This window comes from Athene noctua, chromosome 10 (assembly GCF_965140245.1).
Source record: "Athene noctua chromosome 10, bAthNoc1.hap1.1, whole genome shotgun sequence".
In the NCBI taxonomy this organism is placed as follows: Eukaryota; Metazoa; Chordata; class Aves; order Strigiformes; family Strigidae; genus Athene; species Athene noctua.
The window spans coordinates 4,474,967-4,491,030 of record NC_134046.1 but is presented as its reverse complement, the minus strand read 5'-3'; the positions used below and the strand labels follow the sequence as shown (position 1 = coordinate 4,491,030).

The following is a 16,064-nucleotide window of genomic DNA, read 5'->3' as shown; positions in this document are numbered from 1 at the left end:
ATGTTTTGCTCCAGAACAATTTCCCTTCCCTCTTATAATTCTTTGGCTTTTCATCTCTATTGACAGCTTTGCTTACCTTGCACTTACAGATTAGCAGTACAAATATAATTGGCTCTGGCATCATGGCTGCAAGGATTTTTTTTTTTTAATTGTTCACTATTGGTTTAAGATTTTTTTCTTTAAGTTTGGTTTAAAAGTTTGGAGTTTTTATTCAGTAAGTCTCCATTCTAATTAAATGTCTGAAGAAAGTGGTAGTCAAATGTAAATTTTATTTACTCTTTCATGGCATGTATGGCCTAAAAGAGCTTAATTCTCTTCTACTGAAAATCTATCCTATAGAAACACTTTTATCTCTTAGGCACTAGTTGCATGGCAAAAACATCTCAGCCTGATCTATCCCTTTCTTGGACACCATTTTATCTCCTCTACAATCAACTTTGTCTGTAGTGGAACCAACATTCTTTTTATCACCCAAGGTCTGATCTTCAAGCTTTCACCTTCAAAAGCACAGCCATCCTTAGGCAGACTGGTAGCTCAGAATGATTTATAACTGAGGAGAACTTTGAAGTTCCTATAAACAACCAAAAAAGCAGGGTTTTCTGCCTTTTTTAGTTACATTGCTGCTAGTTTGCTTGCTTCTGCTTAGCCATCTCTTGTGTCTTCTGTTCTGTATCAGTGACATGCAGCTAGGAATGACTGTGCCACCAGTTCTGACTGGCCTGATAAGAAACCTAAGATAATAACGCATAGCCCAGGAAAAATAATTTGCAAGTGGTTTTCACACCAGTGGTAGGTATCAGCATGGGGTTGCATGTGAAATGCAGACAGGCACATTCAAGGGGACACGTAGAGAACGTGTTTAATTTCCAGAGCAACAAGCATGCACGTCACTTTTGCAAGACTGAGTTTTATAACAGTATACACAGCCATCACTGACATGTTGGGAGGTCGCTGGGTGATTCACAGCCAGCAGCTTAACAAGAGGAAGCTGAACGAATGACAGTGGAGATGCTTTCATTTGGAGGAGTACCAAATGTTCCTGCTCTTTCAGCCCCTAGATATGGGATATCTACTCTGTGACCTCTGGAAAGAGAAAGACGTTCACATTTCTCAGCAAGACGGCTTTGATGGTGATCATAAACCCCCAAGAAACGCTGTGTGCTTGTAATTTCATGAAGAAACATGGAGATCTAGAAATTTATTTGCTGGAACAAAGTTTGTAATACCAAATTCAACATCAGTTTTCTCATTCACATCCAGAATGTTGTTGGAGTACTGTCATCTTTCTTCGTTTTTTTGGTTTTTTTTTTTTTTTTTTGGCATAAGTTTACTTTCTTTTTTAACATTGATAACATGTCAGATTTAAACCGTTTTTTTCCTTCACTCCAGGGAACTGTCTGCTAGCAACAAGCACAGTGATATATTGTTGTTATCAGCTTGTATTATGGTAACACTGAGAGGTCCAAACCAGAGATCACAGCCCAGATCTTTGGGGGTATGTAGACGTGCTGTGAAGTCTAACAGCTACTCAGACTTTGCTCCAGTGTGACTTTTAGGCCTATGATTAATTTGAAAGGTGCAGCAGTCTTGCAGATTCCCACACTGGTTCTACCAATGGCAAGGGAAATACCTTTAATGAGGGTGAGGTAGGATGTAAGGGTCAAAGGACCATAAAATCAGATGCTTGCCTTGGTGGACATCAGCCTAAAGCATCTGATAACCTTGAACCCTGTCTGTGCACTGTACAGCACTCACAGGGAGCTTCATGCAGGTATTGAGGTTCACATGGACGTTGCCTATGCAACTGGGGCTCAGTAAATTGGAGAAGGGAGTGGAAGGGAGGAGAGCAGGTTCAGGGCTTTACTGAGCAGAAAGGGATTTTATCTCTGCAAACACCTTTTCATACCTCTTGTTCAGTGGATTTTTTTGTTGATCTCATAACTATAAGTCATTCAGGGTCTCCCCTTGACAGTTATGTTCCATTTGCTTTGGAACATTGGTTTTTCCCACCTGTGACCCTGTACTAGGGATGAACATCTCCAGCTACTTTCAGTAGTATCAACAAAGGAATCAAACATCAGTAGCTTTTACTAGCAAGTGATGTTGTGCAGCAGACCATTTGGAGACCCCTTTTTTTTCTCTTGGACACTTCTGTTTCTGTAGAGCGCTGGTCTGATGGACTTGGCTCCTCGACAATTTGTGCGTGTTCTGTGCCTCTCCACAAAGGCTGACCTCTGTGGAGAGCTGCAAAGGAGGATCTCCATCCTGCTGGTTTTGTGAAGGTGATGGGCTGATGTGGAAATGCTCCTGTGGGCAGAAAGCCAACCTTTTGCCATGCAACTCCCTGCTGTGCTCAGCCCTGCAGGGATTTTGTCATGCTGCATGTGATGTGGTTCGGAGCTTTTGGAGTGTGAGAGGGCAAACAAGAATGGGGAAATGCCTCCTCTCCTCCTCCTCCTCCTTAAGCACCTGTTAAGGAGCTAAGCATATGCTGGTTCTGGATTTGCAAATCATTATAATGACAGACTGTGACAATAAAAAGAGCCATGAAAATAGATCATGTAAAGAAGTCCTGGATTAAGGAATCCCCTGGTACACTGGGACATGATAAAACCCCACTAAGTCAATAATCTGTGCATTAAGAACTCCTCTGGTTATGTAAAGGAACTAAAACAGTCTGTTTTTCTCAGTGAGCCAGAGGAAGTGGTAGCTTGGGTATGTAATAGCATGATAAAGAGTGCTTGCTCTTCAGTAGCCCTTACAGTCTAAGTTGATTTACAGATCAGATTTCTGTTGATGACAGTAGAAAGACTGTAATGATGCCAATGACCGTGTCTGAGAGAGTCTCGGTTGTGTCTTTATTCCAAGTCCACAGAAAGGAAATAATAAAAACAGATAATGACATTAAAGTAATGGTTTCAGATGACACACACACAAAATAAGGTTATTCAGAGTTAAACTGCTAGTTTGTCTTCTTCATTCTCCTGTTCTTGAATATTGCAGGAGTCCTGGATGAGAGTATGAATTTATGTACTGTGCATGCTGAAACGCCTAGCTATGATGTGCAGAGCTGGGAACAAAGAGCATTAATGACAATAATAGTATGATAATAGCATCTACAGAGGCAATCGTGACGCAGGGCCCTGTTGTCCTTATTCAAGAGGGCTTATTATGCAGCCTTCCAGTACCTAAAGGGGGCCTAGAAGAAAGCCTCAGATGGATTTTTTACAAGGGGATATAGTGATAGGACAAGGGGTAATGGTTTTAAACTGACAGAGGGCAGATTTAGGTTAGATAGGAGGAAGAAATTCTTCTCTGTGCGGGTGGTGAGGCCCTGGCACAGGTTGCCCAGAGAAGCTGTGGCTGCCCCCTCCCTGGAAGGGTTCAAGGCCAGGTTGGACGGGGCTTTGGGCAACCTGGGCTAGTGGAAGGTGGCCCTGCCCATGGCATGGGGTTTGGGACTAGGTGAGCTTTAAGGTCCCTTCCAACCCAAACCATTCTGTGATTCTATGATTATGCAAGTGAAAAGCAGGAGGGAGACCTACTTTCTGTTTCCCTCCTCCTTTATAGCTTTCATTGCCTCAGGTGCTTTGTAAGCTGTGTTTTACCAACTCTGCTTGAGTTTTATTTTGTATTAAAAGGAAGGATTTGTACGGACAGTTTTGTGTTGAAGATGTACTCTAGATCTGTTTTACATTTTCTCAGCCCTTCAGTGTGACTTATCCAAAACTGACTCCCTTAGCAAGTGAGGGAAAATGCATCTTTGGGAGCATTTGCTCCTGACACATGCACTTTTTGTGAACATTCTTGGCGATATCAAGCTTTTTGTGTTAAAGCAGATATGAAATAAGTTGTCAAAATTAAATAGCTAAAGAATAGTGGCTTAAAAGAATTTATTTTCATGTTGGACTGCCTCTGAGTCTCTGCTTAAACACTACACAGGGTCTTTGGTATTTGGTATTTTTACCCCACCTTTCCCTCTACTGCAGCTGAGTGAAGGCTGATTCCCTGCCTTGCTGCACTAGTTGTTTTAAATCCCAAATACATAAAGTGGAGAAGAGGCTATTGCTATATACTTCTTTGTCTTGAAATACCTCTATCAGCCCCCAGTTACATTTCCCTTCTTTACCATTTCAGTGCCCTTGTGCTTCCACTATGAATGTTTCTAAGGGTCACCGCCTGTCTCCTAAATACGTGGAGTGTTATGTGCATCCTCCTGGGTTCCACTGGTTAATAATGTAGAATTCCTTGGGATGACAACAGTACTGTTTTCAGTAGGTCTTGCTAAACAGCAATGAAATAATAACATTTGCAAAAATAATAATAAACTCTTTTACTTGAAAAGTCATCTCTCTACAAAATCCACTTCAACTGTGTATTAGCCAACACAGTAAAGATACTCATCTAGGTTCTTTATCATGGACTTTGTAATTTTAAGCATTCAAAGGAACTGATGGAAATACACTGGCAGATTTATTTTTAGATACAACAGCAGAGATGTGATCTTGCAGGGCAAAGGTACTATGATTTCCCTTTCTGCTGTGCGAGTGTGCTGAACAGCTCTTTCATAAGGCAGATAGAGGATTCTCTGGTTTTTCAGACTGTTCCTAAAGGTGCCGATGTTCTTACAGAGGGCTAAGCTATTCCTGCAAGGGGTGTAGAGATCATTTCTTGTTTCCAAGAGAGTTTATTTCTCTCCTTTGTAATTTAGGCTGATTCTACTCTCATAGAACAGTTCCTTGGAACACCATAGCCCATCCTGTTGTTTTGGAAGCGTTTTCAGTAACTAAGTGTTCAGAATACGCCATGAGAGCTTACAGCTTAAAACAAACACAGCCCTCCATTGACTTTAATTGGAGCGGTTTTCTGAACGCCCTAACAGAACTAGGTAGAAAAGCACTTCTGAGAAATTAATGGGAATCAGGTGGTTTATTCCATTTAAACACTTTGAAAATCCCAGCATACATTAAGAGTATTCTTTGAGGAATACACTTAGTGTAAGACAGTCTGCATTATCCAAATTCAGTTTTCCAAAACTCCCTGTTATTCATGTTCCTCATTATCTATCAATTACAGTCAAAATTACCTTCATTACCTGAAACCTTGATTATCCAAATGTATTCATTGTCCCCTGTGATACTCTGATAATTGATCTTGTACTGCATTCCTCCAGCTGATGCTTCACTGGTTATGAAATGAAGGCATTGTTGGTCTGGCACGTGCTACCACAAACTTGTCTTGCTCTGTGTTGTTCAGCATAGACAGTGCAGAGTTATAAAGAGTATGTGTAAAGCTCTTGATCATCTGCCATTGATAGGTAGCTGGAGAAAGTGGATCTGCTACCAGCTTCTCCAGCAGCAGGTCCAACAGAACCTTCCTTGAGATAACTTAATTCTGGAGAAAACAAAAGAGGATGGGAGGAGTGAAACTTCATAAGCAGCAAGATACTGCCATAAAGCACTGGCATTTCACAGCTGCAAATCCAGTGGTTTGCTCTGTTGGTCAAACCGATTTACCTTCAAAATTAGGCAAGATCAATCCCAGGAAGATTCACCAAATATTAATCCATTTATTTTATTTCTGTCTCCTGACATAGATGCCCAGAACAGAAAAAAAAGATTGTACTTTTAAGTACCATAGACAACAATGTCAATAAAGCTTACAGGTTTGTACAGAATCTTAATTCCCAACACATTCAGTGGTGTCATTTCACCAGGTTAAATCTTGTTTCCAATAAAACTTACTGCCTGGAATATGGCATCCAATAAATTGCAAGAAAGTAAATTTGTCATAACTAATATTTAGTAATTAATTATTCCCTCATTATAGTTCCTGAATCATGAGCTAGAATATAACTTCATAATGATCACATTATTTTTTGAATATGATGATGCCACAGCTTTAATTAAGACTCGATGCTCAAGCATTTTCTCACAAGTTGTTTCTTATTCTCAGGTGGAGAGGCTGGATCATGAGCTAGTTTCCTCTGAAATGAGGCTTTGCAATGATATGTTGCAATTCCAACAGGGTTAAGTTTAGTAAATAGAATTCAATGCAGTTTTCTGATGGTGCAGGTCATTTGAACACAACTTGTAGCTGCTGAGCTGCTTTGCCTGAACGTATTAGTTCCTATGGCAAATGTCATAGCTCCAGTGTTTTAAGCCAAAAAAAACCTCTCTGAGTGTTGCACCCCAAGTGGTGTTTGGTTTCTGCTGTCAGCTTCAGCCATGGCTGTTTATTTCAGTGGTCTTGTGTGTTTATAACTGATGTATGCGCATAGATAGCTTCATGTAATTATAAATAGTTTCATCATACATTTAGAAGTAGTCTATATCATCCCGAGCAATATAGGCATAGTTCTTAGCTGAAATGGGTTGTTGTACAGTAGTATTTATTTACAGGATCTTCTCAGAGCATCATAGCAGTTGCAGATGAAATCCTTTCGTATTGGGATTTCTACATTTCCAATTTGGCCACTGGTTATTGCTTTTGGGCCTTCCAAGATCAAAAGCTTAATGTGATTCCAGATGTGATCATGATTCCTGGTACAAATGTAACTTTAGGTCTGCAGTAAATTTCCACCTAGTGAAACCTGGATCAGAGACATGTTTCTGAGCCACAAGCTCTCCCACGGCTATTCTCACTGTGGTTCCACTTAGGCACCTGCTATTGCCCGAGGCTGCCCCCGAGGTCAGTAGCTAGCAGAAGAGGACGAATGCTACAGTAAAATGTCACTCGCTATGAGGAACTGAGCTTTTAGTGACCTACTTGACATACCCTAAAGGCATTTAAAGGGAATATCAAATATATGAAAGGCTTGTTTAAAATGAAAAGTGAACAGTTCTGAATTTCACATTTCCCTGCTGTGGCCCTCTGTCTTGTGGAGTCGCTGTGCTTTGAGTAGCAGTACTTTGTACTTTGGTGTGCTACCTAACACAATTTGGACTATAAACCATATATATATATTCAAATTAGATGTATTGACGACTTTTCCTACAGAAAAAGTAAAATAATATTTATTGTTCATTTCTTGGAACTATTGCACCTTTCATTGGCATGAAGAATTATTTTAAGTAGCTTCAGTAGGCTGAGAATGTCAGGTAGAGTAAAAAAACCCACTGTATAAAAGCTGCAGTGTGGTCTTAGAACAGTTATCATAGTGCAGAGATCCGTGTCAAAGATTTACGCTGATTGCTCTCAGTTCCACTGGATCCACTAATTCTCTGTTTCATTGCATAAATCTGGTCTTCTGTATTAGTGTAAATATGTACTGTGCTGCCTTATCAAGATCAACTGTGTTTAGATAATTTGTCTTATCTTAATGACTTTTTTATTAATGCTACGATGTAGCATAGCAAGATCAAAAAAATGCGTTGTGTGTGGTTTTAGTTGTCTGAAGTAATTTTTAAGCTTCTGTTGTAATTTTATTGCATTTTCATTAGTTCTTAATAATCTTTATCATTCACAGCTAAGTTTTCTCCCAAACTAGCAAGTTCTGTGATGCAGTATTTCCTGTATTGTACCAAAGCAGCCTTCTAAAATATGTTTAAATTCAGTTCTACATATAAAACACACTAAAGAGTGCTCCTTCACTTCTCCTATTATGAGATGCTCACTCTTAATCCAAATAGCCTCTACAGATTTCCTTCCGAGAGTGAGTCACTCCATCTTACTGAGTAAGATTTGTCCTTGGGGAGGGAGACCTCAGTCCTTGCATTACTACAGTTTTATGTACATCCTGATTCAGTGGGTTTAGTGGGGACTGAATGGATGCCTTGACATACTGTTGTTGTAATGAAGCAGAATAGGTATTTGATTCATTTTTAAAGGTTTTTTTGATGCCTTCTGTGTGTATGCGCTATTTCAGTTGGGTTTGCTTCCTTCTTAACTCCTTCTATAGGCAGTGTCTGTGGATCTATTCTTGTTTTCTTTGCATAGAGAAATTTCTCCTGTAGCCTTCAAAATGTGAAGAATTGTTCAAGGGCAGAAAAAAAGATAAATGACTGGCAGTTGTTTTTCAGTTATATTAATTTTATTAGTCATGCATTCTCCTGTGTTTTTTTCTGAGCTATTGGACTTCTTTCTGTTAGCAATTAGGGCTTTTGAACAAAGAAAACTTCTGCTTAGATGCAGTGATGAATTCAATACCCCTGCCTACACTTCTCAGTTGAATCTAGGAACAACGTCGTGGTGTATTTTAATACCTGAACCTTTGTCTGACTGATTCTCTCTGCTTGGGCACTTGATGCAAATTCATGTAAAACAGAGTATAAGAAAAGAATAATCCCTCACCCAGCTACCCACATCACATTATTTGTGCATTCCCATCAGCTAGCTTATGGATGTGCAGACGGGGTCTTTCATACAGACTCAGGAGATAGTTAGAAATAATAGTTTATTACAGTCTTCTGCAGCTGGTTCTGGCCTCTGAGCTCCCAGCAGCCACACCAAGGTACCACCTTCCCACCCCAGTGAGGGCCGAACTGGCCACTGAGCACCCTTGCACTCAAGGGACACCATCTCTACGTGTCTCTCAAACGCTTCCTGCTGTTAGAAAGAGATGGCAGCAGTATCCGTGGTGCTACAGTCTCTATTAATCCTAGAGTGAACAAAGCCCCGATCTCCAAGGCAGGCGTTGCTCTGTAAATGACTGGGGTGTTTTCAGCAGTGAGGGAGAGGCAGAGGCTGCTGTGCTTTAAGTTATTCACCCAAGCTTATGAAATGCGTGAAGCAATATTTAAGTCTCCGTAGGTACCATAGTTTGGGACATCTTTTTTTAATGAAAATGGGTTAGTCAAACCCAAAATATTCATGAAAAAGTCGGTTTTGATGAGTTTTCCAAACTTAAATTATTAAGGAATGTTTTTATTAACTAAACTGCCTTTTGTGTGAAAATGTTAGAATGCTAAACTACGTATTTCAAGAGTTTAAAATTTTTTGAAATATATTTTGAAATATATTTTGAAATTTGTTTTTGAGATTTTGACACTCATGCTGTTGTGAGAAGGAAGACTTTTAAAAATCTTTTAAAAAATCTTCTGAACAGGAATGCTATTTCCATCCCAATGTGAGCTATGAATTCCTGACCATGTTACACACTGAAAATAAATCATTTTTCTAAGTTAAAACCTTTCGTAACAAAGGGTTTAGAAAACTAACAATATTGGTCAAACCCAGGAGTTTCATAAGGAAGCAATTACCCTTTCACTTTCAGATATTTTGCCTTTTTCCCCTTGTATTTTGTTCTTTTAAAGCCTCACATATTAAGAAAACCTGTCAATTTTAATGTTTTTAACTATTTCCTCAAAAATACAAAGAAAAAAAAAACAACCTTATTCCTATTGTTAGAATGTCAGTACCTGAAGAGCCTTTAATTTTTCCCTTTATAAAGCTTTGAATTGTTCTGTTTGAAGTCCAAATTCAGGAATAAAACAAAAGTCAAAACGAAAAGTATGTTTTCTATATAGCAAACTAATGGACTTAACCAGGAAAAAGCTGTGTTTAGTTCTAAAGCTTTTCACATAAAAGGAATTTTAACCTCTTTGGGGTTTCTTTTTTTGGTTTTCTTTCTTTTTTTGACCCCCCAAAGGCCATTTTTCCAGCATCTCAGAACTAGAGAACATGTGTACCTTGATAGTTGTGTGTGAAAATTTATAATGGGCACTTTGTGGGGTTGATCAGAATTCCATTGAAGGGAACACAGAGCCTGGCTTCAACCTTAAATACAGAATTACAATAATTTAGGCTTCAAAGTCAAAATTCGGATAAAGCAAATAAAAAAATGCTACTGTGCCTTTGAATTTCAGCCTCCACTCTATGTGTATTAGTGGAAGGAAAATTGCATTTGAAGTGGTCACTGTGCACATGTTGGCCATGTGTTCTGCTTTCCTTGTAGAATTTGAGTCCTCTCTGATCAACTGAAAGTCGTTATGCGGTTAACAAATGCTCACTTTTCAGTAGTGACCCATAATCTCTGATGTGAGCATATCCTTAAATACTTAGATGTACATGAGGAATTTCTACTTGTGCTTGGCGGTGTCCAGGTGCCCACTGCAGAACCTCATTGCAGTAAATGTCTCTGAATGCCACTCTCCAAGGGCTCCAGTTGTTAGGGTATAAAAAGTCAATGAAAGAGAGGAAGAGATTTACAGAAATATATGCAACTTTGGCTGTTGAGGGCTGAGAGCTGGCACATGTGTTTTGGCATCCTTGCTCTGCTGGTCTGTAGATACTTGCTGAACCATGATTGCTTGGCCGTGAGTCTGAGCTTTTCCAAGCAGGTTACAATCTCAATAGCCAACAGGCAGAGGCTGTTAATTTGAATCGTGGAGGAGGCTCACAGACTTTGGTGTATTAAACAACCTGCCCAAGGTTGTGCTGAGAGTGGTCTGCTGTGCCTAATATATAAGGAGAAGTGATTTTGTGGAAATCATAGGTCATCCTTAGGTTTTAGCTCAGTTGGAGGGTAGTGGCTCTGATCCACTGTTGCTTTACTGCTACTTTATAGTTATGCACTTCCACTAATATACCTGGAGTTTTAGTCTACTATCTACTGGTACTCCATGGAAAATACTGACATTCCTAATTGTTTAATAAATCTTTAATGGAGCTTTTAGTGTGTGTGACAGTATTGACTTCTGTATGCATATTTAGGTATTAGGAAAAAAAGTAAAGCTGTTGCGAGACTCCTGCAAGATCTAGAGAGAAAAATGTACGATCACAGATTATAATAAGGCGTAAGGGTTTTCCACTCCTTAAAATGGAGAAGTTGACATATTAAATCGCACATACTCTAATGATGTGGGGTGAAGAATTTGAAGGAAATAACAGCTGTGCACATCAAAGCTTAAAAATAGAAACTTCATCAGTCAGTAGCAGTTTAAAATGAATGAAGAAATCACAAAATTATTAATTATGGTGGTTAGAGAAAGGAAACATAAAGTTCAAACTTTCTGAAGGCAGAATGCTGTCTTCAGTCATGCAGCATGTCTGCTGGGTATCAGCCTCTTGTACCACTGAGCCACTCTGTGAAGGTGGGGGGCTGTTGCCCAAACACAGGCACCTACTGCCATTTCAGATACCCTAAAATGGCTCAGGCTTCCCACCTGGCTGACAGATATGATAGAGGGCATATGGGAGACTCCTGCCCTTCTGTAGTGGCAGCTGGATGCCCCGAGGCATCTCAGATGGCAGTAGATGCTTCTGTCTAAGGAGTAATTGCATGTAGGCATAAGTAGAGACTCACTTTCACTTGCATCTTTAATGCACAGTCACCTGAAGCACATCAGTAGTTCATAGCAGTGTTTGCAGTGGGTAATTGCAGAAAGCAGTGAACAGTTTATCTAATTTTAAAGTTAGGAGGAATTTTGAGGTGAAAAGAGCATTTATCCAGATTAAAATCTGACCAGAATATAAGTTTAAAAAACTATCCCAGTGTTAAAAACTATGATTTAAAGTTGCAGTGGATGGTTGTTTTCTTAATGACTTCAAATCCATGAATTCATTCTAACATTTGCCTTTTTATATATTCATAGTTAAATATAACTTGAATGTTGTCCTAATTACATTCTCATGTTAATTTAGCTCTGATTCAGAATTTCTATCATTATTCTTTGTAGAATTATTTTGAAATGATGGAAAGTTCAGCAAAGATGCTCCAGTGTGTGATTGTGCCTTTGAATTATTTATCACATTCAAAGACAGAAATATGGTTAAAATCTAGTTTGAGTTGTAAATGAGTCTCGGTAACGTAAGGAGGAAGTGAAAATCCCTTTTGCAGAACGACATGGTTTATGGGCACATCGTTTGATGTTGCGGGAGTGCTTCACAGCCCCACATGAGCGGAGAACCTCACGGCTTAATAAGAAAACATCCATTGCACCAACTGGTAAATGCTATCTAAGCAGATAAGACAGATAAAGTATAGAAGAGGAGAGAGAGAGGTACAGAGACAACTCGCCCAAATGACAGAGCAGATTAGTGACAGAATTAAGAAGAGAAAACAGATGTCCTGGCTTGGTCACAACCAGTACTTACACCGCACTCTCTCTCTCTGCTATGGAAACAAAAGCTCTTGCAAGCAGCGTTTAGCCCGTGTTTTTCACAATGCATCACAGTGGCAAGTAGTACGGTGTTAATATAAGGTTGTAGAAACCATCATTTATGCAAGAATTCATACTTGTGACTGTGGCCCTGAGCTAGGTAGAGAACAAACAATTGCTGGTGAGGCATGTAGGAGTCTGAGAGGGTGAGAAACTGGGAAAAAATTCTAAAAGAGAAAAGGAAACTTGTCTTAATGTAAGCAGCAGTTTTGCTAGAGGTAAGTGAGGGGAAATTCTTCACTTAACAAATGGTTCGTTGACCCATGATAATAAAGCAGTGCTGCAGAAGAAGGATAATTATCTACTTAAGTATCAGATGCCCTAAGGGTAAAAGCTTCCCTTCTCTCCTTTTGAAAAATGAACTCAGATTAAACGAATGTCCTTTTTCCTGTTTTAGTGTTGACATGGATTTCCTTTTTATGAGTAAAATTAATTAGTTTTTCTATTCTTTATTCCTGGTATGGAAATCAGGTCTGCCAACCAAGTTTCCAGATCTTCCCTTGGGCCCTAAGTTCAGCCAATAGCATCCTTTATGGAGGTACTTTGTACAGTGTGCTGGGAAGGCACAAATAAATTACAGGAGTTTTATTATGCCCAGTAGCTTGCCAAGAGGCACAGCATTTTAGAACTAAAACCTCACCAAACTAGGCTTTTTGTCCCTGTCCAGGATTGGTTTCTTTCCAAGTACTCGCTTTCTAAATAAATAATTCTCCTTTCTTAAATTTTAATGCCATAAATTGTAACAAGAGAGAAAGAGAATAGTGGTGGCATAGCTGATGCTGTACTAAAAAAAATGAGGGCCAGATTTTCAAAGCAGATTAACACCCATAGCTGGGGCCAGTCTTCTCTGTTCTGTTGGGAGCTGCTAGCTGTGGAGCTCGCTCGAAAAATCTGCTCCCACTTTAGCAAATAATCCATTACAATCTTGTCTGTCCTCATCTGGACTCTGGAAAATGATCAAAACCTGCTCCTACTTCTTTATTTCCAGAAAATGTCTGTTTTTCTCTCTGATCAGAATTATAAATGCAATTCCTACAATAAACTTCATGAATGTAAATGTTGTTTCTGTGTTTATGGAAGTAATCTTTTGCATGTTTATGAAACTAAATAATTTTTGCATGTTTATGAAAATAAAAAATCTTTTGCATGTATTAATCTTTCTTTATTTCAGATATCTCATGTGATTGTTGAATATCAGGTTGATGTAACCTTTGTGTGAACCTGTTAACTATAGATCATCTCCTAGTTACCTTTCCTGGAGTATAGAGAATATTCTGAATACCTGCAGGCTTTAAAAATATGACAGTAAAAATATGAATGACTGTAATACAGTAGCATGGAGATTAATTTTCTTCACATAGTCCTTTGAAGACTTCTTTTAATATTGAAAAAATATGTTGTTAATTTTCATAGCCTTTGGTCATGAAAGTTCAAGTGGTGTTAAAGGTGATTTTAAGGTCTTTATTCTGCAAACACAATACTACAGTATTATGACTATAGTCAGAAAAAACCCCATCCTGTCTGCAGGGAATTGAAATGAGAAAAAAGTCCTAAGTATTTGTTTGTTGGATTTATATAACTGAGGCTCTGCTAAGAATTCTGGACCCTCTTAATAATGTTACAAAATTGACTTTCAAGTGAGGAATCATAGCATTTATTAATTTCTGTGAACACAGCAGATCGGATGACTGTGAATAGTGTCTGTGTACTTCAGTTGTTTACTTTATAGCTTTATTTCACCGACTTGTGAAGCACAGTCACCAAGGTAGAATAAAATCAAAGTATATTTAAGTGTTGTGAACTCCATGCTTTAAAGGGAATAGTCTTAATTATTTTAATGTATTTCTAAAAACATATAATATAAAATTTACGACAGGTGAGCATTCCTTGTGAATGGTAATTATTGGGATGTAGAAATAAGTGACCTGCTATTACCAGCATAGTGTCAGCTTTGCACATTTGGGTACCTGAAATTAGAGGTGTAAGACCAAGATTTTCAAAAATACGCACCGCATATGTGGGAAAGCATTGTAAAATTGCTCTCAGATCATATACCTGAACCCATCTTAAATTCCTTTGGCTTTTCCCTATTTTTAATTACGAAAGGAAATGTCTTTGACTTCCAGAGGTGGTAAATACTAGCATCTCTCTATCAGAATGTAACTTTGAATCTGTGAAAACTTTGCTTTCCTTTAGATGTCTCAGTAGTAACATATGGACCTTAGTTTAGTGATTTTGCCCATAACTGAGGGATTTGTGGAAACTTCTCGACAAAGCATCATATGATTCTCTGTATTTAGCCTTATGGTTTAGTTGCTCTTGCTGTAATCCTTGGAGAGGAAGAGTTTAGACAATTCAAAGGTGATCAGAAGCAATTCACAGGCTAGGGATTGACGTCCTTCTGGACCACTCAGACTTGTGTTTGTGCCTTGACAATACCAACTTCAGATGTTCTTGTTTGTCCTCTGCGGACGGTGGAACGTTTCCGTGACTTGTGTCCTGAGGAAGTGGCCGATTTATTTTGTACGGTGCAGAGAGTTGGCAACGTGGTGGAGAAACACTTCTGCAGCGCCTCTCTCACCATTTCAATTCAGGTTTGTAAACCAGTCAACTAAAAAAAAAATTTAATGGTTTGTTTTATCAACCTTCTTCCCTAGTCCAATGTGAAAAGGACATTCAAACTTCAAAGGGCAATAAACGCAAAATAATGATTAAAAAAAAAATAAATGCAATAACTGCATTGCAAGTCTGCCAGGTTTGCCACTGAAAAAAACTAAAAGACAAACCAGCAGAAAAATGTGGATAATTAATAACTGCAAAACTTTGGAATAAGCCTGCAAACACTCCCAAATGCAGCGCTCGTTTGTGAGTATTTCAGCAAATACTCTTTCTTCAAAGAAGTGTTTGCAGGATTGACCTAGAGAAGGCAGCCACATCTCTCCATTCAGCAGTTAACCCACTGCTTGTGGTGGAAACAAGTAATTCCTGCTCACAGCTATTTATATGCAGGCAGAGACATGTAGCCATGTAAATATGTTATCAATTCTGACCTTTCAGTTATTTGTGCTGGGTGTTTTTGTACTAAAGAAGAGCTCTGTTTAAAGCAAATCAGGAGACTAAGCCCATTTCATTGGAATAAGAATTTAAACAAGCATGCTTTGATTAAATTCTCACTTACATGTCTGATTTTATATTCACAAGGATCAGAAATCTATTGCTAGCTACTCAAAAATATGATCTGAAAGAATGAAAAATAACTGTCGTTTTTGTGGTCTAAGATTCTCACTTTGCCATGGCCTGATATGGAAAGGCACCTTGTCCAAAAACTTTGTTTGAATAGTCCCCAGAAAAATATGCTAAATGAATATACACCAAAATTGGATGTAAATGATGACTGATTAAGATCTCTGAATTCCTGTGTGATCCTTGTTAGTTCCTCTAACCTGAGACTTCTCCCTTTGCTTACAGGATGGCCCCGAAGCTGGACAAACGGTGAAGGTGAGTGCTTATTATGCAGAATACAAATTAAGAGACAATTATAAGAACTAATAAAAGATCAAAGCTAGTCATCTGCAGACCATTGCTGTATGGTTATTTTATCCTTGAGATCAAAAAATCCCAAGTGCACAATAGCTGTAAATACTTTTTATTGAAATTGCACAGCATAATGTTTACAGGTTTTCTTTCTAGACAAAAATTTTCAATCATGAAAATATCTTTGCTAAGCTGCTGGGTGTATTTATGCAAGGAAAGCTTTAGAAAAGAGGCATCTGTTTAAGTTTTTTGTTTGTTTTATGGAGAAAATATTGCCCTTCCATTCATAATCTCTTTGTTTGTCTTTTTATTGCCTAATGAGTTGTAGCTAATTATAGGAACAGTTAAACTGAACCACATTATGAAAATATACCTTTTGTCTATGCTTTCCCTCTACATATTCATATCACATTCTTGTTACTGAAGTTC

General features: G+C 38.6%; 1 protein-coding gene across 3 annotated transcripts in view; it reads left to right on the top strand.

Annotated features, from left to right (window-relative positions):
• Positions 1-16,064, top strand: part of FHIT (fragile histidine triad diadenosine triphosphatase) — a 620,733-nt gene that overhangs the window by 456,301 nt on the left and 148,368 nt on the right. For all 3 annotated transcript variants that reach the window (XM_074914277.1, XM_074914275.1, XM_074914276.1), the window contains 2 exons: positions 14,550-14,695; positions 15,570-15,599. In XM_074914277.1, coding sequence (XP_074770378.1) covers positions 14,550-14,695; positions 15,570-15,599 — 176 coding nt within the window. The remainder of the gene's footprint in view (positions 1-14,549; positions 14,696-15,569; positions 15,600-16,064) is intronic.